This window comes from Electrona antarctica (assembly GCF_951216825.1).
Source record: "Electrona antarctica genome assembly, chromosome: 7".
In the NCBI taxonomy this organism is placed as follows: domain Eukaryota; kingdom Metazoa; phylum Chordata; class Actinopteri; order Myctophiformes; family Myctophidae; genus Electrona; species Electrona antarctica.
In genome coordinates, this window is record NC_136812.1 from 32,719,894 (window position 1) to 32,744,817 (window position 24,924).

Sequence of the window (24,924 nt, forward strand, 5' to 3'; positions counted from 1 at the left end):
CTCCTCAAAGTCCTCATATAATATATGCTACATTAGAATGTCTGGAAGCCATATAGATATTCCCCTATATATATATTTCAAATAAATGAAGAGTGGCCCCTGAAAAGCACAGCAAAGGTTAAAATCTCAAAAGTGTCAAAGAAAGCAGTGAATAGGGGGATGAGGAGAATGAGGATGGTGAAGAAAAATAGGGTGATGATTACCTCTTCTGGCAGAAAACGGTACTGCATTATATTTATAAGTTCTTTCGTGGAGGACCAACACATGGTGACGGGAGGTTAAACAACAACCTGCAGCGCTTACCGAGAAACTGTACAGAATGTTCTGTTCAGCCTTCACGGAACTGTAGTCTAGAGAGGACACTCCTTGAAAACATGGCGAAATCTCAAACAGACGTGGACGTGGTGGAAAGCAAAAGGACTCAGTAAAATTACAATAGTTTAGCCCAGTGGTTCCCAAAGTGGGGTCCGGGGACCCCCGGGGTCCTTGATGGAGTTCCAGGGGGTCCCCAGCTAAATGATATAGTTTGGAACCAAATGGACCCTTATGGGTCTGTAACCCATGCAGAGAGCACAAATGGAACCAAATTGTACACTCTAAAAATAGTTAAATTAACATTGATTTTTACAATATAAATTGGGGGTCCGTCGACAGTCTACGGACATGCATTAGTCTACGGTAGTAATAATAATAATAATAATAATAATAATAATAAAACTTTATTTGTATAGCACCTTTCATGACATGAAATGCAGCTCAAAGTGCTTTACAGAGCAATGGAGAAAGAAAGAAAAGAAAAGCAAGGCATAAAACAATAGCAGTAATTATGCAATACAGTGAGGACATGAATAACAAAAAAATTAAAAGATAATTTAAAAGCAAGAGTGTAGACTAATGCATGTCAAACTGGGGGGCTCCTTGAAAGTTAACGGGTTGAGAATCACTGCGAGGGCCGTAAAAATCTTCTCTTATGGGGGTCCCTGGCATATCTTTTCAAATGGGGGTCCGCGGGATAATTAATGTCAATTTGGGGGTCCTTGACATGAAAAAGTTTGGGAACCACTGGTTTAGCTATACTTTAAGTTTAAAGCGCTCAAACTTCATCTCATCTCATCATCTCCTTACCCCCCCTCCCCCCTCTCTTCTGTTTTTATTGAAAACATTTCACGATGGGAACTATGCACATTTCACGCACATTGTCTACCTGTCAAACTGTGATGTGACAATAAAGCTGTATTCTGATACATCTGGTTTACTCTAAGGCAGGCCTGTCGAACTCAACTTTAGATCAGCATCAGCAGCACCTTTTGAAGGTGAGGCGAGCCACTGGAAATGCACCACGGCCGCGGGTCCGCATGGTGGCAGTGTTTTCCCATGTTGGTTTCCAGGTAACTTTGCACCATCAATATCCTCACCTGATTCGACCTTTCCATCCTAATTAGGCGTGTTGTGTGTTGTGTCGACCATACCGATTTTAACTTTGTCCCTTGGCTAAACCTAATACATGTATGTTTTTTAATTAAAAAATTATATATATATAATATATATACAGTAGGCTATATCATTTTTTTAGTTTAATGACACTTCTCTACACTTTGAAGTGTATTTAGAGTTGGTGTCGCTTGCAAAAACGGTTGTAGTCAGTCAGATCTACAACTAGCCCTACTTGTTCTTTTTGACAAGCGACACATATCGTAGACTCAAGTCGTATCCATGAGGATTGAGGTCGTAGCGAATCTGAGCGATTCAATTTCAAAGACTCTGGGAATCTGGCTCAAGTTTCTGCGTGCGCGCAGTAGGCTACGTTCCGTCGTCACCGAAAATAGCCGATCTACAAGCTCACAACGGCAGCTTGTAGCTGCGCCGTATACTATATTCTACTACTACTACCGTCGCTTAACTCCTCCTAAACTCCGCTGGTTGTGCATGTGCACTAGCACAGTGAGTGAGCACACTTCTCTTCTTGAATGAGTTTCTTATTGCTGTGGATGTGATGTAACTGTTACTGTACATTTTTGGGAAAGCAGAGGTGAGTACCTGCACTACCAGTACCACAGTCCTGATCTGAGAGGTGAAAGTAGCCTGTGATGTAGTAGCTTATCTACTATTTATTTGCAGTTTGTTTGCAACTTTGCACATAGATAATAATAAATAATAAATATTATTATTAATAATAAATAAATAATAATAATTATAATACTAATAAATAATATTACATATTGCGCTTTTCATGGTACGAAACTGGCTTTACAAAAATACATTTATAATGCATGGGTATTTGGAGCTATATAGTACAGGCCTACATTATAATCTATACATTTCTTGGGTATTGTATCTATACAATTACTTACTTCATGCATTTATGTTGTAATTTATTCTTTTTTCTTCTTCTTCTTTTTTTCATATAGTGCTGGCTTAAAGATATAGGTTTACATTACTACACATCACACAGCTGTTCTTTCTGTTTCTACAGTTACTGCCAAGAGGGAATATAAAGTGTCAGGAACTTCCAGTGGAACTTGCAACCCATGCAACTGATTTCATTTGCCACTGTTGAATTGAATACAACTGAGGCTGGCTCGCGAGGCTAGGGAGATATGTCTGAGGAAATGCCGCTGTGGACCTCTGACAGGTTAGCTGACAAGAAATACATTTCAAAGAGAAATCTAAGGAAGTATGAGGAAAAACAGCAAGTTGCTCATCTCATCCCAGACAGCACTTATCAAGCGATGAGTGACCCTTCATCTTGTAATGATGATGCCAACACACTCTGGGGCTGTAGTGACACTGGGATGATTTATCTGAACCCTCAAACACCTAAATGGACCCTTATGGAGTTTGCTGGCCTTTTATCAGGAGAAGAGAGTGAAGTTGGTCATAACCAAGACTGCAGCCGTCGAGATGAATGCACTCAATATATGAAAGTCAACAAAACACATGGACCAAGGAATGCATACTCAGACACTTTGCAGCAGAATGGAACCAACTGTGCCAAGGTCCAGAAGGTACAAATTGACGATACTGCCAGTCAGATGCTGTGTAATGTGAAAAACATAAATGCTGATGGACTGATGGAAGGATATTCTCTAGATAGCGCTGTGAACATGGAATGCAATGGTAATGATCCTCTTATAAAGGATGTTTTATTGTTTGACGTCTGTGAGGACAGCAAGGTCCGTCGACTTTTTGAAGCTATGAAAAAACGTGGAGTTCAGACTGACGCAGAGAACCGTCCTTATAAATGTCCCCACTGCAGCTGGGCTTTTAAGAAGCTCTGCAACCTGCAGAGTCATTTAGAAACGCACAGCGGCTTAAAGCCGCATGTATGTGATGTGTGTGGAAAGGCTTATTCTCATCAAGGCACACTGCAGCAGCACAAGCGCCTGCACACGGGCGAGAGACCGTATCACTGCCCTTTCTGTGTCAAGACCTACATTTGGTCCTCTGACTACCGCAAGCACATCCGTACGCACACTGGAGAAAAGCCCTATGTGTGTGACACCTGTGGCAAGGACTTTGTGCGCTCCTCTGACTTGCGGAAGCATGAACGCAACATGCACGTCAACAACAAGCCCTTTCCTTGCACATACTGTGACAAGACCTTCAACAAACCCCTATCCCTGCAGCGACACGAGCGCAAACACCTCGGAGAAAGACCTTTCTGCTGCCCCGACTGTGGGAAAGCATTTGCCTTGGCAAGCCGCATGGCAGAGCACCAGAAGACACACAGAGGCATGCGTCCATATGTCTGCTCCGTGTGCGCCAAGAGTTTCACAAAGTCATCTAATCTTATCGAGCACGAGGCCATTCACACTGGCGTGCGGCCCTATAAGTGTACACAGTGTGGGGTGTCCTTTGCCATGGCATCCCGTCTGGTGCGTCACCAGTATGTCCATACTGGTGAGAAGCCATTCAGCTGCACAGGTTGCAATATGAGCTTCACCCAAATCACCATGCTGAAGAAGCACCAGGAGCAGACCTGCGCTGGGAGGATCTTTGTCTGTACAGAGTGTGACAAATCCTTCCCATGTGCGTCCAAGCTTGCACAGCACACGCTGAGCCACAAGAACAAGAATTTGTGACTCTTTTTCAGGACAGGTACATTTATGTTGCAGCACCACTGTTCTCTGTAGCTGTAGCAGGTAGACTAATAGATCCAGAGACTGACCGATGCCAAACATTTTGTGTCTGATGCCGATCACAATTTTGGAGTCCTATGACCATCAATTGCCGGCTTTTTGATTGATGAAAAATATATAAATAAATATTAAACCAAAATTAACTTTTTTAAACTAGTGGTTGATTTATTTAACCACTATTTTAAAAAAGGTAGCTAATTCACAAGCTCACAATGCAGTTATGAGCTTGTAGATCTATTTTTGAAACATTAGAAAAGCTGACTTTTGGCTGCATAGTGCATACTTGAAGATACTGATGTCATCAAGAAAGTCTAATAATGGCCAATATATCGGACTCGCCGATATATCCTTCTGGCTCTAATTATATCGAAATCCTGTGAGAACATTTTTCATTTTAGTAAAGTAAATCCATATACCTTTGAATCATTAACAAGAGTTTCCTTTCAAACATAGGCAAACATGATCAAGAGGTTTAACTCAAATGGAAACCAGCTTGTCATATGAAGCTGCTTTCAGAGAGTACAAGGCCATGGCTTATCAAGTGTATTCCCAGAATGTAAGTACAATATAAAAACACCTTCTTAATCCTTAGCTCACTTGTACTCTTGTATTACGCCAGACATATCTATACGAGTGTTTGTATGCATATTTTCTAAATAGTAGTAGTAGTAGTGTTTGTTCAGTTACAAGGATGTTTTGCATTTGGAGAATGCAAAACATTTGCATTTGGAGAATTTGCATTTGGAGAATTTTTAAGTTATGTGTAATGATGTCAATAAAAAACATTTTTTAAGTGTTTACAAAATGTTAATTATTTTCAAAGTGAGAATGCTTTTCCTTTCTCGCTAAGGTAATTATTTGAAGAATATCTTAACTGCATAGCCTTTTGATTCTTCAAGAGTTTGAAGTGAAACTGTTTCACACTATTCCACATTTTCAGTTGGGTTGTGGATTGGCAGAGGAGTACTGTAACCTGAATGTGTGCGTCAATATGCTAAATTCTCAGCTAGCACATCACATTCATTCATTGTGCAAAGTAATGGTAAAAGGAGCACCAACAACACCTGTCATGTTGACACTTGCTCCATGCAGCTGAGAAGCCAGACCACGTGGTATTCAGTTATTGATGAAATACATTTAAGTGATCTATTTCATGCATTATATTCATTTTGTGCCCCACCAACAATTTAGCAGTACATTGAGACATCAAGAAAAAAATTATACCAAAAGCATAGATATAGATATTGTGGATATATTTCAATTTAACAACTGTTCTGGTACTGGAAAACATTGGCACAATATAAACTGGCAATAAAAAAGCAACATGACATTTATAAGAAGCATCCAAATGTAAGCCCTATTTTATACATAAAGTGTCGCGTGTCAAAAATAACCTAATATCTACAAGCTCACATAATATCTATAGCTCTTGGCAGCATGGAAATAGCATCTTGTAGTTACATTTTACATTTGTCTGTGCATTTTCTTTCAGCGTGGTGTGACAGTCATGTCAAACAACTACTGAGAAGGACAAGTATGCTAAAAATTTGCACCAACTTTGTATTGGTTAACTACAGCATTTATTTAGTTTATACAGCGCTTTCGTTGTTGGATTTAAGATAAAATGCCTTGCATTTAGGCATTTTTTCTGCCTAAATGCATTTCTCTACTTTAGGCTAGAAACAGTTTAATTTAAAAACAATTGGAACCAAGCCGTACTGGGTTGTACGGCTAAGGTTAACTGATGCATAGTTCTTTACAGTTGTTATATTTCATATGTCCCATTTCACAAGTTCAAAATTTATAAAATCCTGATCTACAGGTACACCTTTTGTTGATCTGTTATTTTCAAATGGACAAAAGTTTTCAAATAATTGTAATGAAGTAAAAGTGCAACATTTGCCTCTGAGATGTAGTGGAGTAGAAGTAAAATGATTGAAAATAGGAAATACTCCAGGTAAATTACCTCAAATTGTACTTAAGTGCAGTACTTGAGTAAATGTACTTAGTTACTTTCCAACACTGGCAAAAACTCTTATTATTGGGTGTTGCCAGCATCAGCTGACTACATCAAGTCCCCTTGTGCATTATTATTATCAAAGGTGATTCATACATCTATATTCCCTTCTATCTCCATCCATTTTAATATCCCGCTGTCAGCAGTCAGGGAAACTCACCACAGCTGTTTAACTCCCTCTGAGAATATGATTTACCAGCCCGTCCGCTGTATCTCAATAACCTACATACTGCTTGAGGGGAGTGTTGTGCAATTGAAAGGGCATCCAAAAAAAGAAACAGGCTGTTGGCATGGCGATGGTGTGTCATGAGGTCAGTAGGAGCGGTGTCAATGACCCTAGAAATGCACAAGAGAAATACTGTACAACTAGGGCCATCACGACCAAATTATACTTGACGATCAATTGTCATGTAAACAATTGAGATTAATGATTTAATAATTTATTTGACTTTGAACATTGGAACATATAAATACAAAATATTTTTATGTTTGCCTTTTAGGCCATGTATTTTCGCTATTTTTCAACAGATACATTTGTACGTATGCATAATTGCGATTATCTCAAATAATTGTGACAGGCCTATATACAACTACTAACAAATACTACAGTACGTTTTTACCTGGCCTGCAGAATGGAGGCGTTGATATGGTGTCTATATGCCCAGATTGTGCCCTATTATGCAAAAAGAGAGAAAATAAATATTTAGAACATCATATCACATTCACGATTAGAAAGATAATGCCGTCAGTGACAGACTACTAGACCACTTTTACTATGAAAACGTGCATTTCCCGTCAGTTAGTTAGTTAGTCCGTCACCCCCCCAGGCATGACCATATATGTGACATCAGGTGACATCATCAGGGATGGAGATCTCTGATGTCATCAATATTGGCCAGCAACTCTACATCTGACCTCAAACCTCAAACCCTTAGATCTCCATATATAGAGCTGACCTGTTCTGACATTCCATATGTTGATCCTTCCCCATCCATCCCTTGGATGTCTCCCTTTTGACTAATTCCTGTCCATTTAAACTCTAGACGGGCCTGTCCCAAAGTTATTAGTGCAGCCGCGCCCCGCAGGGCTATATATTAGGCTATGATAATATAACTAACATCAATATCCATGATCATAACAACCTGAACACAGCACAAGCACACACACACACACACACACACACACACACACACACACACACACACACACACACACACACACACACACACACACACACACACACACACACAGACAGACAGACAGACAGACAGGCAGGCAAGCAGGCAGGCAGGCAGGCAGGCAGGCAGGCAGGCAGGCAGGCAGACAGACAGACAGAGTGCAAAACATACTCTCCCCATGCCTTCGGCCTGGTGGAGACAATAAGACCCCACATAATGCACACATGACAGAACAAACACTCCATCTCCTCTACAGTACTTGGAGTGCCATCACTGATGAGGTGAGGTGAACAACAAATAATTCAATTTCAGTGTCAACTAGAAAAAGTGCCCTTCTGGGCACAGGTCTCCACCAGGAGGATAGGACTGTGTGAGATGTTTGGCAAAATGTTTAGTAGTAATATAAACATGTTTGCCTTGTATGGCAATTGGATGATTTGAGGCATTTTGTTCCAATCAACCTGTTTTGCAAAAATCAACCTTTTGGTGGCGCTATAACAGGCCAATGTGAAAAGGGTGGGATATATTCCTCAGCCTAGTAAGAAAATGTGTGAAAGATTTCACGTAAATTGCATGCTGTGTTCATGATTTGAGGCTTTTGTTCAAAACGGGGCAATCTTGCAAACTGTGAAAGGCAATTATAGCCAATTAGGGTGGAATATGAAATATCGGACAGATCCGACTTGAGCACATGACCATAGAGATACTGTGTAACGATTTGTGAGATTTTTGGACAGAATCTGGAGGAGTAATATCCAAAAATGTGTTTTACAAAAGTCGGCCTCCTGGTGGCGCTATAAAAGGCAGATGCGGAAAATGCAGGTCAAAGGTTTGTCCTTGGCCTCTAGGGAGTGTGCATGCAACGTTTCACGCAGATCGGTGCAGTTTTAGGTAACAAATGTGAAAAGCTGCCTCATGGTGGCGCTATAACAGGCCGTTCTGGAAAATGCGGGGCAGAGGTTCATCGTTGGCATCTAGGGAGTGTGTGTGCAAAGTTTGGCATCGACCGGGTTAACGGTGCCGGAGATTAGCTGGTAACGGACGGACGGAAGGACACACGGACACACACACGGACGGACACACACACACACGGACGGAGTGCAAAACATACTCTCTCACCATGCCTTCGGCCTGGTGGAGACAATAAATATAATAAGAGATAGAAATGCCATCACATGGGGGTCCGTAGCTAATGCATGTCAAACTGGTGGGTCCTTGAAACTAAACAGTTTGAAAAAACTTCTCTCATGCGGACCCCCATTTTCAAATGGGGGTCCGCAGGCTAACTAGTAATTAGTGTCAATTTGGGGGTCCTTGACATGAAAAACCACTGCTCTAACTCACCTGCATATATGTCCGAGTTCTCATTTTGGACATCTTTGGACTTGAACCAGCCACTAAACCATCCTGTTTTGGTACTCTGCAAGACAAAAACCAAGGACACATTAAAACTTATGTAAGATAAAAGCATAGCTGCTATAAAGTAAACATGATTCACACACCTGTTTGGGAAGGGTATTGGCTGGCTGTGAACCCATGCCAAGCATAGACATTTCCTGTGTAATGGGCTGTTGACTGTGAACTCCTTGACTGTGGTCAGTCTCTGCCATGGTGTTCAACTGATGCAAACAACAGTTTTGAAAAATGATCAGACAACAAAATATAAGAATGCCACATACTGTGTACTGTATAGCCTATGTGGTGATGACACATTATGTAACTGAATATCTCAGCCTATCTATGATTGCTAGATTAAACCAAAGTGCTGGGTGCTTAACGGCTAATTTATACCATTTGTCAGTACATAATACTCCAAAATACTACAAATCTTTCTCACCATGGTTATTCCAGAACAAAACTGACCACCTGGGGAAACAAAGAATTGAAAGACTGAGTCATTCTTATAGACATACAGTCATCTGTATCCCTATCAAAAATACATGAATGTATTAATTAACATTTTAAAATCTTTTTTTGTGCTATTATCTGTTGCTTACTCTCTGTTGTTGAAGGAGGGAACCAATCCAAAGAAGAACGCAAATCAGCAGATTTGACTTCAGCATTATCTGTGTTGTGATAACTACTGTCTTGGCTACCGGCCATCACAAGTGTTGGAGTAGCAGAATCCACTGGCAGTGTAAGACTAGCCTGTGGTCTAGAGACAAAGGGACAGTGGAGTGTATCACAGCGAGCCCAGGGGTGGAAGAAGCACTCAGATTTTTTCATTAAGTAAAAGTAGCAATACCACAATATAGAAATGCTCTGATACAATACCTGTATTCCTGAGTAAAATTACAAAAGCATACTAAAACTACCAAAGTAAATGTCAAGCCTTTTTTCTTTGTCAATGTACCAGCTCAAAATTCGCTAACTCTTCATATATTTACACTGCTTCTTAACTGTACTGTACTGTACTGTACTGTACTGTACTGTACTGTACTGTACTGTACTGTACTGTACTGTACTGTACTGTACTGTACTGTACTGTACTGTACTGTACTGTACTGATTTAGATTGCATTGCTGTCTGCCTCAAATAAACAAATAAAGTAATAGTAAAAATACATTGTGCTGGCTGTTTTCTCAGTTTAATATTTTGACAATTGCCTAGTGTTGGCAGCGTTATTCACTGTACTGTACTGTACTGAGTGCAATCTTTCTTAAGTCTGAGACTAAGAATTTAGTGTAATTGGAATGTAATTAACAAATTAATCTGTGGCACACATTGTACAGTATACCTCCAGTTCTCAGTTCCCCTGCTGCCCCATGCTGTCATTTCTTCTTCTTGTCCTGCAGCCTGGGCCCAGGGGTTATCTTCTTCCTCCGTTCCTCTGTAGTAAAGCAGCTCAGCTTTTGGACTCTTTACATCACTTCTTAGGTCATCTATGTCTGAGTCTGTAGTTCAAAAAAAGAAAGAAGGGAAAAGCCTCTATAATCTAGCCTAACCACAGCAGGAGGACTTGATAATAGTTCATCACTTGCAAGTGTGTGAAGCATAAGAAACTGCTTTCTGGTGTCAAGACTACCACATAATTATGCCTGATTTATACTTGGTTGTGTGCTGTGTCACACACCAGAAATAGCAGATCTACAAGCTCTGTGAGATCTTGTAGATCTGCTGCACAGGCGCACAACTAAGTGTATCATAAGAAATAATGACCTGGGTCTTGAATATTACCTGAACACACTTTGCTCTCCCCGTGGACTAAAGCACTTCCCTCAGCAGGTGACTGGTATGTATCATTACAAGCATATCTCCCCATCTGAGCAAAATCACATGTTTAGCCATACTGTTTATGTGTAAGTGTAAATTATTACTTGAAAGCCAAACTAGGTTTTAAATAGAAGATTGACTATAATGAAGCACATTTATTGCTTGGCTTGAGTAAAGGTAATCAACCACAACATTGCTGGACTGTATTACATCAACAACTGGCTGCCAAACACCTTAACCTAGATTTGGACATTTATCAACATTGAGTCTCATGAAAGATCAGTTTTCATCTTGGCATGAAATATCTCAGAGGAAAAATAGCAGTGTAATGTGGACATGATGGTTTGTGGAATAAATGGAATGGTAGCCCTGACATTGTTACCTGTACGTCATGGTGCCTCAAGCGCAGCTGTTGCAGCCAGTTGGGGTCCTGTGCATCTCCACTGAGCTGTTGGCCCGGCCCCTCACACTGTCTCAGTCTTTCTGCTAGCTGAGTAGAAATAAGCACAAAGAAAACAGCTTGTTTTAGTTGTTGCCTAAAGCCCGATTTATACTTCATCGTATGATAGTGTTACATGCCAAAAATAGCCGATCAGGAGGTTGTGCTCTTGTAGATCGTCTATTTCTGGCCCACAACACCGTTGTATGAGAATAAATAAAGTATTAGAATATGAGACACAATGGGTAGACAGGTGGTGCGCGTGTGTGCAGGTGTGTGCAGGTGTGTGTGTGTGTGTGTGTGTGTGTGTGTGTGTGTGGCGGGCCGGTTACACACCGCTCTGATTTGTAAGTGAGGAGGACAACACCGAACGTTTTCAAAGAGTTTTTCTCAGATCTTTAGTCACATTTTCTTTCAGCGTCTGTGCCTCCAGTCCTGTTGTTGTATAACTTTACTGTATGCCCGCGACGCATGGGTGAGTCTCTCTTTTCTGCCCACAAGACAACCTCTTTGTCTTCTCTCAATCTCTGCCATGTCACACACGTGTGTGACAAATTAATTTAAACAAATTGATACACCAAAAGTGCCTGCAAGGCATCGGTGATCGGAACACCCGGGACCATGCATGCCTGCCAGTGATATTATTAGTGTTGCGAAGGCTTTCACTTAGAGTTCCATATATGGGATAACCCATAGTCCCATATATGGAGACAACAGCGATATCCAGCGCTGACATCAGATTAATGTAGAAACTCCAAAGATGGATATACACTCATCGTAACACTAGACTTGCACAGCATAAAAGGCTTCCATGGCTTCTAAACCGGATTCCAGGCAACGCACGCGGTATCTCCAACAGGTCAACATATACGAATCAAGGTATCTGGCTTTACAACCCATAGTCCTTGACTGAATGGCTTGTATTACCTTGGGTTACGAGTCTTCTAGATGAGACAGAATAACTGGCTAATGGCTAAGCAACTCGTAGAGCATTGAAGTAGAGGTTTCCACATCCCGGTTAAGTTCGTATCGAACACCACTGTAGCGGGTCCTAACGAAATAATCAGCACTGGTTCGAGCTATTTTACAATTAGCCTATTAACATTATTAATTAATTACAGTTTAGAAGCACCTATTTTGACAAATAAAAGCTGCATTCAAAGACATATTTGACGTGCATTTAATGTTGGAGGGTTGCGGGCGGGTTGTGAAAATTGATGCAGTGATGCGGGCAGGCTGGGACGAGTCAAATTATTAATACCGTACATGTGGGAGCCGCGGGTCATAAAAAACCCTGACCCACGCAACGCCAGGGTGTGTGTGTGTGTGTGTGTGTGTGTGTCTTTAAATGTACCATTATGCATCATACCTTAATAACCTCTCCACTAAGCACCAGAAACGGCTCTTGTTGTTGAAGAATTGCCTTTCCTACCACCTCACAGTAATGGAACGCCTGCGATACAAGCCCATAGTCCAGCAGTCTACTGGCATACAGGAATTTATACACCTGGCCACAACATGTCAATATTAGTATCAAAACCATGTACATAAATTGATATACTGTAGTAGACGAGATTTCTGTTGAGCGTTGAATAGGGCGGAAAACACATGTTAAAGGGCCAATTTATATTTTGGTACAAAGATTACATATTTCCAACAGAGAAAAGTGTCAACACAGCATAAGCTTGAGTATGAGCTTGTCTAGGTGTATGACACACGAGAATGCAATTAAAAAGACAAAAGCAATGGGAAATGAAATATAGATGGATGATATGAACTAGTAACTACCTGAAAGGATGGGATTGAAAGTACATTTCCTCCAAGTGTCTGGCAATACTCAAACAACTCAGTGCACTGAATGGAAACATTGCTGGCAAACTCAAAGAAAGGGAGCCTAAAGGAGAAATAAGATATGTTCTCAGCTCAACTGTCAGGACAACTTTAGCCAGAAGCATAAAATAATGAGGTTGAGTGATGAGGTTGCAATTATATCTCACTCACCTGTGGCTGCTGCCCAGCAACACAAGCCTTGCTGCTTTGTGTGTGAACACTCCAAAGAGAGTGCGGGCTGTCAGGTAGCACACATGTGCAGCATGTAGGAGGCCTCTTGAGGCTGGAAAAGACCAAAAAACCTCTTGACCGTATTCAAATGGAAGCCATTTTGCTCTTACATCATAGGATGTGTTGTTCAGACTGCTCATACCTAGTGTGTCTCCCATGGTGCTGATGGCCTTCTGTTGGACTGCAAGTTCACCTGACTCGTTGGAGAGCAGAATAGCCAGATGGGGCTTCCAGTCACCCCATTTTTCATTACCACAGCACTGGGAACAAGATATCCAATCCAACAGATCAGCTACTAAACGACAACGTCTTAGTGGCAACATTTATTGCATAATGTAAACAATGACTTTCTATGTATTCTTTTAAACTATTTTTATTTTAATATTGTCAAAATAGTGTCATTGTAGTGTATACCACTTGTTTTTTGACTGTTAATCCAAAAAAGTGGCAATAGAATAGATTTATCTTTTGGTTGTTTCTGTTGAGTAAGGATGGTGAAAAAACAAGAAAATGCCAACCCGCCCTACATAGCCGATCAGCACTTATTGGAAATTGCTATAGGGCTTAACCGAGTACACAAATCTTGAGAGCACACATCATCTTCTTTGGGATTTACCGTGGCTACCGTAGGGACTCTCCCTGAAAGCATCTGGAAGAGGGTCTGCAGGGGGTCACTGGCTGTTAGCTGGCTTGTAAACCTGCAAACAGAGCCACGTTGTTTCATGAAACAGTGACCAACAGAATCACAAGGCAACATCGTATGGGAACAGAAGAACGCTACTTTCACTATTTTCCATAAAAATAAATATATAGTAAGTAGTAGTACTGTAAGTGGTTAAAACAATGTCCTCATCTGTATTTCAAACCTGTACGTCAAACCTTGCATAGAAATATCAATTAAAAAACATCCACCACACAAAGTGAAGTCCCATTTTGTAAGCATGAAATAATAAATGTTTACATTTTAAATCACTAAAATAATTGTACTGTATGGTGTGGCAATGTCGGTGACTAGACTGCCCTGAATGTGGACAGAGACCAATTTGCATTCACACTACACTGCATACATACACTTGACTTGACATACAGTATGTTTCCCAGGCCACCTGCTAATGTGGTGTGAGTGATCATATCGCATAAATGTCTGGTGAACCAATTGAGTGCATTCACACCGGTATTTAAAGCTGTATCCTGGGTGATCACATCACATCACCCAGGCCGGATACAGACAAAAGCAAGTGGATGGATAGGGTTACATCATGAATAGTTTGCACAAGCCATAGAGTAATGATGAATTGCATTTTATAGCGCTTTTCCAAGTGCTCAAAGCGCTTTACAATGGTTCATTCACTCATACATTGGGAGTTGAAGCGGCGAACAGTCGACGCCAGCGTCCTCACTTCCCACATTCACACACCAATGGTGGCAAGCTCACACCAACCGACTCATTGAAGGCAATGTAGGGTTCAGTGTCTTGCCCAAGGACACTTCGACATGTGGACAGGAGGAGCCAGGATTCGAACAGCCGACCCAGGGATCATTGGACGACCTGCTCTACCTCCTGAGCCACAGCCGCCCTGATGATATACAGTAGGTATGTATATACAGTAGTAGAATGTAATTTTTTACCTGTAATGGCTCCATAAGAGATAAGAGCTCAAGCTTAAATGCAAAAACAACCAGCATTTACATTTGGTTTACTGCACCTGTACTCCAATATTACTACCATAAAGTTATCTGTGTTCCTGTGTTAATCCAATATGATGGAATTTGTAAAGAGCTGATTTTCTAATCCCTGAATAGTGTCAACCCAGAGAAGTGCTTCCTACAAAAGAAACAACTTCTATCTCCATAGTTTCATACCAGGCCTTCCCAATACAAACTACAAATACATACATCAAGGTACATAAATGCATACTTTAAATACACGTATGATTATACTGTCTGACTGTGTATGTGTCTTTTTTCATTTGTTTTCATTGTTGTTGAATCCTGAACATTCAACTGTAAGCATAGTGTGTGGTGGACATTCTTCACACATTACTGGTCTTGTGTACTCTTATATGGGAACAGTACTCTGATTTCCTGCAGCTGTCATGTCTCAGATGACATGACAGCCATTCTTACCTGTTCAACACAGTGGTATAAGACCTGTTGTCCATTTTGCTGGCCAGAAAGAGTGCATGGCCCCACAGACCACTGTCCATGGCTGAATCTAGAGCCTCCTATGGAACCAGATGGGCACAACAAGAGAGCAAATGTCAGGGTGCGAGTGGGTCATGAGTCACGACAACACAATTTCTATGACCTATCAGAGTTAGGGAAGAATCAGCAATCAGAATCATGAAAATATGAATGGAAATCTTATGTATCTCTAATCAGAGGGCATTATAGCATAACTTTAAACAGCTTTAACCACTTTAAAGTTGGTGTCCCTATTTTGGTCATTATAGGCAAAAAGAAAATATTATTAAAAATGTTTTAATAATATTATTAATAATTAAAGTTATTATCATGTATTTATTTGTTTATAAGAATACAGATTAAGTGGTTAAAAATACTTTGAGCATAGGTATGTGCTTTTTATTCTAGTGTTTGGGGCAACAGAGAAGAGGGATATGGGGAATGAGCTGATTAGAAGTAACCTTTTTCCTCCCAGCCAGGAGCAGTTTAGTGTAGCTGTCCAGGTCTTTCTGTGAGCTCTCAGAGCTGAAGCTGCTGAGATGTCCTGTTAGCAGGTCCTCTTCCTTGTAAGGCTCTGGTTCAGGTGCCAGGTTCTCACTGAAATCAATGAGTGTGGGAGCATCTTGGACCCGGGTTACATCTGCCTGCGAGGTCTGCACCAGCAGCTCCGCGATATCCGAGCCAACTATCCGCTGATCCCACGGAAATAAAGTGAGACAGAATCATGATGTTAATTTTGACTGCTAGGTATTTCCCAGTGCACGAGATGTACTGTACTTCGAGGTAATGTATATCACTTGGCATGACCCACTTACTCCATTCTGTCTGCACAGCAGTATCAGGAGATTCCACAAGAGAGCAGCAGCATTCCTGTCTGGAAGTTTGTCATCTCTCAAGCATGCTTCTGCCCTCTGGTGGGCAAACTCAATGGCATCTATTTTGTGCAAGTCTTCCCTTAAAGTGGGTGAAAAAAGAAACTATCAGCCAAGACACAAATGAAAAGAATAAAGAATGAAAAAAGTTGTTGGATGGTAGTGCCAGTGTCACCATTTTGGTTTTAAAATTCAGTTGTCAAACTACTGGATTTGAAAAGAAAAGAAAAGAAAGAAAGAAAGAAAGAAAGAAAGAAAGAAAGAAAGAAAGAAAGAGACATAAAAACTGTTACGTACTTGAAGACAAATACTAAAAGCAATACCTAGCTAATGGCCCAGGGAATGTTCTCATCTCCAGCTGTTCCTGTGTCTCTCCTAGAATGACCTGAGGAGAAATAACGGTACGGTAATCACAGTGACATAATCCTATTGCTCCAAGAAACCACATTTTCCTATAATTAAGTCTTTCGTACAGGTTGACAGTGTATTGAACATGCCTCTAGACTGTGGATCTCCAGCTGGCCTGGGGTTTCCTGTATGGAGATGCCTGGGCTGACCCGGATCAGCTGGCCTGCAGGCCCAAAGCTGACAACCGGATGAGGCACTGTGTACTTAAAAGGAACTGCCATCTGACGCACTGTCACAGCAGCATGGTCTGACAACAAAGAATAACAACACAAGTATCACTGTTAAATATCACCACAAACATCTTTCTGCCAGGCCTTTCTTTCTTTGTATAACAGTGGATCAGTCTCAACTACGGCCCTTCTATAGCTACATTCTCTTGTGTTCATTTATCTCAGAGTGTCACAATTGACTCAGAGTTAAATTAACACTGTGGATTGTGTAGTGTGTCCACTGTCCACAGATACCACGGCTAATTTTACCGGGTGATAATTGCATTCACACAGTGTCTGTGGGTCATTTTCTACTCTCAGAGTTTGGGGCGGCAGTAGATTAGTAAATACAGCAGCCATCTGGGAATACAAAGGTTGTTCCTGAGCAAGACGCCAAACTGAAGTGAAGAAATCAAAAGTATTTTGTACACCTGAGCAAAATCTATGCGATAGGTGTGTTGGTGGAGTAAACATAGTACATTGTACACAGATCAAAGCATAAAAAGCACCAGCTCACGCCTTCGCCTTTGCTTGCTCAATAAGGGAAAGCAAAAAAACAACATTTTGGACCTTGGCCGAACGTTGCAATAAAAACATATTTTATTAATTGAGCAAGTGAAGACAGTGTGCAGGTGTTTTTGGTGTGTGTGTGTGTGTGTGTGTGTGTGTGTGTGCGTGCGTGCGTGCGTGCGTGCGTGCGTGCGTGCGTGCGTGCGTGCGTGCGTGCGTGCGTGCGTGCGTGCGTGCGTGCGTGCGTGCGTGCTCACCTGTATCAGATGAGTGATGGACTGGGTCACTATGCTCAGCTCCATTGATGTATTGACTGAGCTCACAGCTACTCGAAGACATCCCTGAGTTTTTGGAGCTTGCTAGGTTACCCGGATAACAAGAGGAGGCCTCTTCGTTGTCCTTGGAAGAACGGTCCTCAGATTCATTTACGTAACACTGGGCCTTGGAGCTGTCTCTCTGCTGGTCATAGCTAAATGAAGAGATTACCAATATACAGGTTACCAGTTGGCTTAACCACTTAAGCCCTACATACTTCGTCTTAAGACGCATAGCAAAAATAACCGATCTACAAGCTCAGAAACTTTTAAGCTGAAAACGTACAGGTCAATCAGTGGGTTGTGTGGATGAAATAGGCTCTCTCACTCTCACTCGACCTTCCTCAAAAAATGTGAGTGGTGCAACTCCATATGGGGGTCCCTCGGGGGTCCGCGGAAGTTCAGGACCCACAGGAACGCTGCCAGGGTGCCGGCCCGGTTCCGGCGAGCCGCCCCGCGTCCGAAACGGTCGAGAAATGACAGAGTTACCGTGTGGGGGTCCCTGGAACATCCAGACCCCCAGAAATGCGGCCAGGGGGGCGGGCCGTTTCTGGCGAGCCGCCCTACGTCCGAAACGGTCGAGAAATGACAGAGTTACCGTTTGGGGGTCCCGGGGGTCCCTGGAACATCCAGACCACCAGGAACGTGCCCAGGGGGCTGGCCCGGTTCCGGTGAGCCGCCCTGCGTCCGAAACGGTCGACAAATGACAGTTACCGTGTGGGGGTCCCCGGGGGGTCCCTGGGGGGTCCCCTGAACATCCAGACCACCAGGAACGTGCCCAGGGGGCAGGCCCGGTTCCGGTGAGCCGCCCTGCGTCCGAAACGGTCGAGAAATGACAGCGTCACCAACCAAACTATTTTCGTGCTTGGACAGACAGACCCAGGGACACACATAGCTGTGTAATGGAGTGGTTGCACCACTCAAAAATGTGTGGGTGAGCACTGAGCGGTATTGTGAGGGACTGACATGTACTGTTCTGTGTAGGCACGTCCAGGCTGCTCCTGCTCATATGATCTCTCGTGATGACCTGGGTCCGACCTCCACCAGTCCTGGGCAGCCCATTGGCCAGCATCTTCACAGACATAAATGACACAGAATCTTATAATCTGTTCTTTAGTGAGGCATAGACTGTAGTATAGTATAGTACACCAATTAATAACAGTACCTTTGTGTCCATATTGTGCTGTGTAATAATCCTGGTCATAGTATCCATAATTCCCTTTGTAATCCCAGTAGCTGTGAGGTGGATAGTCATACCCATGCCTGAAAACGGAGGTGTACCAAACCAATTTACCAACTCTTGTCTGTGTAATATTTCATGACGTGTAATTAATAGGCTATGATAATATCAATATCCATGATCATAACAACCTGAACACAGCACAAGCACACGCACGCACGCAAGCACATGCACACGCGCGCGCGCGCACACACACACACACACACACACACACACACACACACACACACACACACACACACACACACACACTCACACACACACAGAGCCTAAAATGCTTTGGCTTGCCTTTAATATCATATTATTAATATAATTTAGAAGTGTACAATTGAACCCTAGCGTCCCCATTCTGGGAAAATAGCAAGCTCACACACTGAACTTGTATAGATCTAGTATTTTGGTGAAGATATTTGGTGTAGAGTGAAAAAAAGGAGGGGGACTATAGCCCCTAGGGGACAGGTCAACAAAGCATAATATGGTTTAATTGGATAGGCCAGCATTTAAATACTGCATTTTAGAATCAGTTATTTTCCTATACTTTTAGCTTCAGTCACAGTCAGAAGGCCTATCACTGCATCACTGAACTCACCTGGGCTGTGGTGTGGTCGTGGAGTGTGCTGATCGGTGGTAGTCATGTCCGGGTGTGATGTAGGGGGTGGCAGTGTAGTCTGCTGGTCTTGGTGGAGGGCTAGTGAAGTAGGCTCTGTGGCGAGCATCTGGATGCATCCATCCATGCCTGTCGTCTCCGGGGTCGGCTGATGGAGGATACTTCTGGTCACTGCCACGGTGGCCAGAACTGGAATAGTCCTCTCTGCTTCTCACCCTGTGGGACTGTGCCGACTGTCGTCCACTGTCCTCTCTGCGGGACTGTGACGACTGTCGTCCACTGTCCTCTCTGCGGGACTGTGACGACTGTCGTCCACTGTCCTCTCTGCTTCTCACTCTGTGGGACTGTGACGACTGTTGTCCACTTTCTGACCAGCGGTGACCTGAGGGGTCCATGACGGCAGCACTCCCTCGATCTCCTCATACAATCAGAAATCACTGTTTTTATTCCCCAAAGGAAAACAAGTTGAAAAAGGTTTGCTGTGTAGTGTAGGCATATTGTAAAAAAAAAATCATAGTCTAACTTTGTACATTTGAAATGTTTCTATGCATGGTTAATGATTTGAATTAATGTCTCAATTAAAACCAACATTGATAAAGGTAAACATAAAAGTGCTTTTCAAGATTTCCAACGCTAAATCACATACTTGCAAAAAAACATAGCAGGCTATACTCACACCTCAACCTCGTCCGTATGTGATCTCAGACTCAGTCAAAGTACAACTGTAACTTCCACATCACTTCACACGAAAACACAACATGAACTGAGGTGACCTGCATGATAACAGGGGATAAAGTTCAGGTGTAGTGTTGCGTGACCTATTCACACCAATTTGCAGTTGCAAATATGTGATATAGGCCAACTATAACTAAATGGGAATTATGATGATCATAGGCTACACAGCCAAACACTTACATTAAACTATACCGGTATGTAAATAATTTAATTTCTGACCTTCATCTTGGTTTAATATCTAGGCGTCCATGCACATTGGGACACGCCCTTTGACAGCTGCAGTCTGAGTCTCCGAAGGCTATACAAAATGAAATAACGTATTCTCAACTTCTACGAATTGATGTCATTTTCAATAAACAGCCATGTTTAAAATAGACTAGTCAGAAGTCTGCTGGATTATACCGGGAAGAAAAAACACTATGGATTGCGCCTTGCCACGTTGACGAGTAGTGAGATGCAAAAGACCGTCAGAGTTTTCGTCATACACATGAGAAAGAGTAGGATGAAGTTAAGAGTTGGAGGAGGATGGCTGGCTGATCTGCAGTCAGTTCAGATTCAGAAGTTTTCCTCCGTGGTGGAAAAGCCTAGTGACGCGTAGCCTCGGTCCCAGACCGCGTGGCGCGTCAAGCGAGGTTAGAAGTGTTCCGCTACTTAACCCTGTAATTACACAGTTGCCCGTTTGGTGGTGGACTCTGTCTTCATGTATTATACACTAGGAAAAGAACGCATTGTCCACAACTTGACTTGTAGCCTACTGATCCAAACGTGAACAACGAACATACAGCACAAACAGTTCTGGCATCCACCCAGGTGCACTGCATAACCTTCTCCCCAACCCAATCAACCTGTGCCTGTCCTACCCTCACCCTGGTCCAGTGCTGTAAACACTGGACCAGGGCTAACCCTGGTCCTACTCTGCCCATAAATAATCCAATAAACAAGGTCACCCTCACCCCTAGCCTAAAATTCAATCGATAAATACATCTACGAGTCTAGAGTCTAAATCTTAGGTTTAGGTCATCCCTATGTTCGTTCCCCAGGTTCTACAGAATGTTATTTCTTTCTTTCTTTCTTTCTGCCTCTCGGGGCCATAGCCCATAGCTAATGTGGTTATTCACAACAACACAACATTTGTACATGTTTATGGCAGAGGTCCTGAACATAATGTTTATGCACCATTTGTGCAGCATTCGGTTAATTGTGCGCCTGGCCTGTCCATTGAACTCAATTGAAAGGTTAAGCTTATAGTGCTCTATATCTGCAAAACATTTGGCTCAAATAGGCTACAGTTTGTTTATTTAATTATTACTCATTATTTAATTTTAATAAATAATAATGGCATATTATCGCCACAGGGGGGCGCAATAGCTCTGATGCGCTGGCCAAAATGAGCCCAGTCTCTCTTGGCTGGGCTCTCTTGCCCACAAGGGCTGTCCCGTCGTATTTGCATAATATTTGCATATATCCAATGGGATTGAGTCATGCAAATACTCTCAAAACCTTAGAAGCCGTTTCCCACGAAACCAAAGATCAGTGCGTGCACTGTGCAGAGGTACTTAGCGAGAGTGAAGTGAACACATCGTGTGGATAATATCACATCACATCACAGGACCGTCCGAGACACACGCGCCGTCTCTGGATATTCTAGCTCTCTCGTCCGATCGGATGTGCAATATGACTTTTGAAGAACCTAGTGGAGAAAACTCTTCAGAAAGGTGAGTTGGGTCCAGTTATTTACTTGTTTTTCGATTTAATGCATAGTTGCATGCAGAACAAACTTTTACCTCCCGTCGAAGTCTCCTCAGGGTGTTGCTTGCAAAGCATGTCCGACAAGAACGGATCTACAAAGCTATTCCACGCGTTTGTAGAACAGTTCTTGTCGGCAAGCGACAATGTCGTAGTGTCGTATGTTTAACGTTGTTAAACAGCTGAGTTAACCTGTTCTGCTATGTGATTCACTCCCCGGGTGCCACACAGCCAACCGACAGAGTGGGGGAAATGCTAATTTGGTTGCACGCAGCAATGATGTTCATACCTTAGTAACTAACCATTTCAAAGGGGAACTCGGGTTGCTGAACATAATTGCGTGTTGTGCTCGTTGATTTTGGCAAATTCCAATTATTAATTTGCTTGTTGTGACTTGTCCCTTCAGGATGGAATCTGTGGCCATAGCGTTGGAGAAAGTCCTCAGCTCTGCATTACCTCAGGGTTGCATCACTGTTGGTGTCTACGAGGCAGCAAAGTCACTGAATGCGTAAGTTAGAAGACGACCCATAAAGCTACTTTAATAAATAAATGAATGCAACGTGCCTGCTCCAGTCTTGAAATGCAAGAGTCACAATAGAACCCAATATGGTCCTTTTATTCCATTAATACTCAATAAAACCTGTTAAAACACATTTGGTTTTTGTTGTCTTTAGGGATCCAGACAATGTGGTGTTGTGTCTTCTGGCCACAGACGAGGAGCACAAAGAGGATGTTGCCCTTCAGATTCATTTCACCTTGATCCAGGCGTTCTGCTGTGAGAATGACATCAACATCCTGCGAGTCAGCAACATGAGGCGTCTGGCAGAGATCCTCGGTGGGGTGAAAACCGGAGGGGAGCCCATGGATCTGCACTGTGTTCTCGTGACTGTAAGTATTACTCATGTCTCCTTATGGTTAGAGCTGCATGTAGACGACAGTCCCTTGGGCCATACCCAGGGTTCTTTAATTGTCTGGGCCTTCCTACAAGCTCTTGTTTATAGCCTTAGGCACAGCCAGTCTGCAGCAGGGTGGGTCTGATGCCTTTATGTTCCCAGTAGGCATCTTACCCAGTACTAATTACTGACAGCTCCCACTGCTCACCTCCCCAAAGGCACATTCTAGGAAAAATAATTATTGCATAAGAGCACGAGATTAGAAGGATTCCACTGAATGGGTGATGCATTTGCACATGTACATGCAACATGGTACTCACTGTCTGATGCCAGTAGCTGCAGAGAATTCAAGCAACATTAATGTACACCGAAATGTATTACCAGTCCAGGTCTGTGCATTCCATAAACCCAGACTCCCAGAGTTCATCTTTGTCCTGTCTTCTTGTGTTTTCAGAACCCCCAGTCTTCACCGTGGAAGGACCCTGCTCTGAGCAAAGTCAACGGGTTCTGCAGAGACAGTCGATGTCTGGACCAGTGGGTGCCGGTCATTAACCTGCCCGACCGATGATGCTTCAACAACTATCAATGTATTGTGTGCATTTAAGAAGATCACTTACACTCGACCTGTGCAAGGTCTCCGTCGGACTTCTTCGGGCTGGGCCCCAGAGAATAAAGGGCAGAGATGGGAAGGGTGGAATAAGATAAAGGAAAAAAAGTTCAACAGACTCCTCAGAGTCAGAGTGGATATTCGGGCCAAGGAAGAGTGACTCAGCAATCTGGGTTACAGGATTTCCATAGCATGACTGCCTTTTTCTCTGCCGAGAAAAAACGCCTCCACACAGGATATTGAACCATGTGAGCCGACAGACACACGTGGTGGTGAGCTCAGGATTGGAACACAGACAAGAGAGCCTCAGTTGTTCAAGGGCTGAGATTTAAGGACTGGAATACACTGGATTGGACTAGCCTGGGCTTTCGGGCCGAAGAATAATTTATTTAAATTAGACCAAATCTAAACACAGACAAAAAAAGTGATTTTATTTAATGGTATTTAAGATGGTAAGAGACGTTTGTTTCAAGTCAAAAGGGAAAGTATTAGCATGTTATTAAAAGGCCAGAGTAATGTATCGACATGTCCACTAACTTTATTGTGTTTTGCATTCTGAATAATTAATTTAATGAATTGTATTTATTCTTGCATAGTTCATGGAATACTACCTTATTCATACGTTGAACAAAAATAAACAAATACACAAACAAGAGAAAGAAATGTTTAAGTGTCATTGAATTAATGATTTGTAGTCAGTGCAAGGCTTTCTATGCCACTGCCAGCTGTAAACTGTCAGTACAGAAGAACAACAGATTGTGTTGCCCTAACAAGCCTATATGAAACACTTGTAGTTCCATAAGGGTGGGGCTTTGTCCTGGCGTGTTCGGCTACTATGGACCTATTCTGCTTATTTCTAGAACCCATTGAGGCAGCCTGCCTACTCAGTAGCTTGCCTCTCTTGAACCTGGTAACAAAGGCAATATCACATTAAAGGTCTAAATACTTGTATTATATTACAACAAATTCATTTTTCTTGTCTAATTGACTAATTCTACAACATGCTAGAGGACTGTCCATAGTGCTGTGTTACAATACATTCACTACAAGCCTTCGTGCACAGTCAGTTCCACACTGCAGGTGACTGAAGATTAGATCTTGTGGAGAGGAATTTCCACTATGTACCGTGTAACCAGCAATCAGCCATGACGTCTACACCATCATCAAAACAAAAAGGGGCTAAACCTAACTATTTACAGTACTAAAAATAGCAGAAAGGTAATAAAAGGCAAATGCCTAATAGTACTCTTAGAGGACACCAGTACTTGTGGGTGCTTTTGCAGAGTGAGGTGGGACAAAGCTTTCTAAATAGAAGCTCATGAAACAACTAGAAAGGTCGCAATTTTAAAAAATTGCAAAGTGTGGTTGCCGCAGTGGCTTACATATACCCCTCCCACTGATATTGCCAGCCAATTGCAATGTCGCGTCACCCCTGCGATCATGCGTAAGTAATTCGGAGGGGATTTATCCCCCCAAAAATCATGTTTTTGCGACAAACGGTTACATTTCTCGCATTTGCGGCGCCCCCTATGGATGAAAATAGAATTGCTTT

General features: G+C 42.5%; 4 protein-coding genes across 6 annotated transcripts; 2 read left to right on the plus strand and 2 right to left on the minus strand.

The window, feature by feature from the left end:
- Positions 1–1,878: 1,878 nt before the first annotated feature.
- Positions 1,879–4,806, plus strand: znf648 (zinc finger protein 648). 3 transcript variants are annotated; one of them, XM_079505698.1, is made up of 3 exons: positions 1,879–2,029; positions 2,474–4,098; positions 4,593–4,806. In XM_079505698.1, the coding sequence occupies exon 2, from the start codon at positions 2,598–2,600 to the stop codon at positions 4,080–4,082; it is 1,485 nt and encodes a 494-aa protein (XP_079361824.1). In that variant the 5' UTR covers positions 1,879–2,029; positions 2,474–2,597; the 3' UTR covers positions 4,083–4,098; positions 4,593–4,806. The 3 variants fall into 3 exon arrangements, with proteins under 3 accessions (XP_079361824.1, XP_079361823.1, XP_079361822.1); XM_079505697.1 differs by having other exon boundaries at positions 1,880–2,071; positions 2,474–4,806; XM_079505696.1 differs by having other exon boundaries at positions 1,880–2,029; positions 2,474–4,806.
- A 1,661-nt stretch (positions 4,807–6,467) lies between these two features.
- Positions 6,468–10,218, minus strand: LOC306926726 (uncharacterized protein). Its single transcript, XM_079506132.1, has 7 exons — positions 10,072–10,218; positions 9,332–9,489; positions 9,172–9,200; positions 8,837–8,953; positions 8,679–8,754; positions 6,777–6,829; positions 6,468–6,492 (listed from the first exon to the last, which is right to left on the minus strand). The coding sequence occupies exons 1-6, from the start codon at positions 10,107–10,109 to the stop codon at positions 6,810–6,812; spliced, it is 438 nt and encodes a 145-aa protein (XP_079362258.1). The 5' UTR covers positions 10,110–10,218; the 3' UTR covers positions 6,468–6,492; positions 6,777–6,809.
- Positions 10,217–19,786, minus strand: sec16b (SEC16 homolog B, endoplasmic reticulum export factor; the record flags this gene model as incomplete). Its single annotated transcript, XM_079505464.1, has 16 exons — positions 10,217–10,228; positions 10,930–11,037; positions 12,356–12,493; positions 12,775–12,880; positions 12,988–13,099; positions 13,190–13,307; positions 13,664–13,745; positions 15,175–15,272; positions 15,693–15,923; positions 16,047–16,185; positions 16,427–16,488; positions 16,601–16,758; positions 17,488–17,699; positions 18,511–18,616; positions 18,710–18,807; positions 19,374–19,786. The coding sequence occupies 16 exons, from the start codon at positions 19,784–19,786 to the stop codon at positions 10,217–10,219; spliced, it is 2,193 nt and encodes a 730-aa protein (XP_079361590.1).
- Positions 19,787–21,635: 1,849 nt separating this feature from the next.
- On the plus strand, positions 21,636–24,035 carry gadd45ab (growth arrest and DNA-damage-inducible, alpha, b). The gene is made up of 4 exons (XM_079505667.1): positions 21,636–21,841; positions 22,279–22,380; positions 22,547–22,760; positions 23,220–24,035. Exons 1-4 carry the CDS (start codon positions 21,792–21,794, stop codon positions 23,331–23,333), a joined length of 480 nt encoding a protein of 159 aa, XP_079361793.1. The 5' UTR covers positions 21,636–21,791; the 3' UTR covers positions 23,334–24,035.
- The last annotated feature ends 889 nt before the right edge of the window (positions 24,036–24,924 follow it).

Coding starts and splice junctions, on each gene's coding strand:
- znf648 (XM_079505698.1), top strand. CDS start 2,598: ATGTCTGAGGAAATGCCGCTGTGGACCTCTGACAGGTTAGCTGACAAG.
- gadd45ab (XM_079505667.1), top strand. CDS start 21,792: ATGTGCAATATGACTTTTGAAGAACCTAGTGGAGAAAACTCTTCAGAA. Junction 22,381..22,546: donor GCAGCAAAGTCACTGAATGC/GTAAGTTAGAAG, acceptor TGTTGTCTTTAG/GGATCCAGACAATGTGGTGT. Junction 22,761..23,219: donor TGCACTGTGTTCTCGTGACT/GTAAGTATTACT, acceptor TTGTGTTTTCAG/AACCCCCAGTCTTCACCGTG.
- LOC306926726 (XM_079506132.1), bottom strand. CDS start 10,109: ATGACAGCATGGGGCAGCAGGGGAACTGAGAACTGGAG. Junction 9,201..9,331: donor CCCTCCTTCAACAACAGAGA/GTAAGCAACAGA, acceptor TTGTTTCCCCAG/GTGGTCAGTTTTGTTCTGGA. Junction 8,755..8,836: donor CCAATACCCTTCCCAAACAG/GTGTGTGAATCA, acceptor TTTGTCTTGCAG/AGTACCAAAACAGGATGGTT.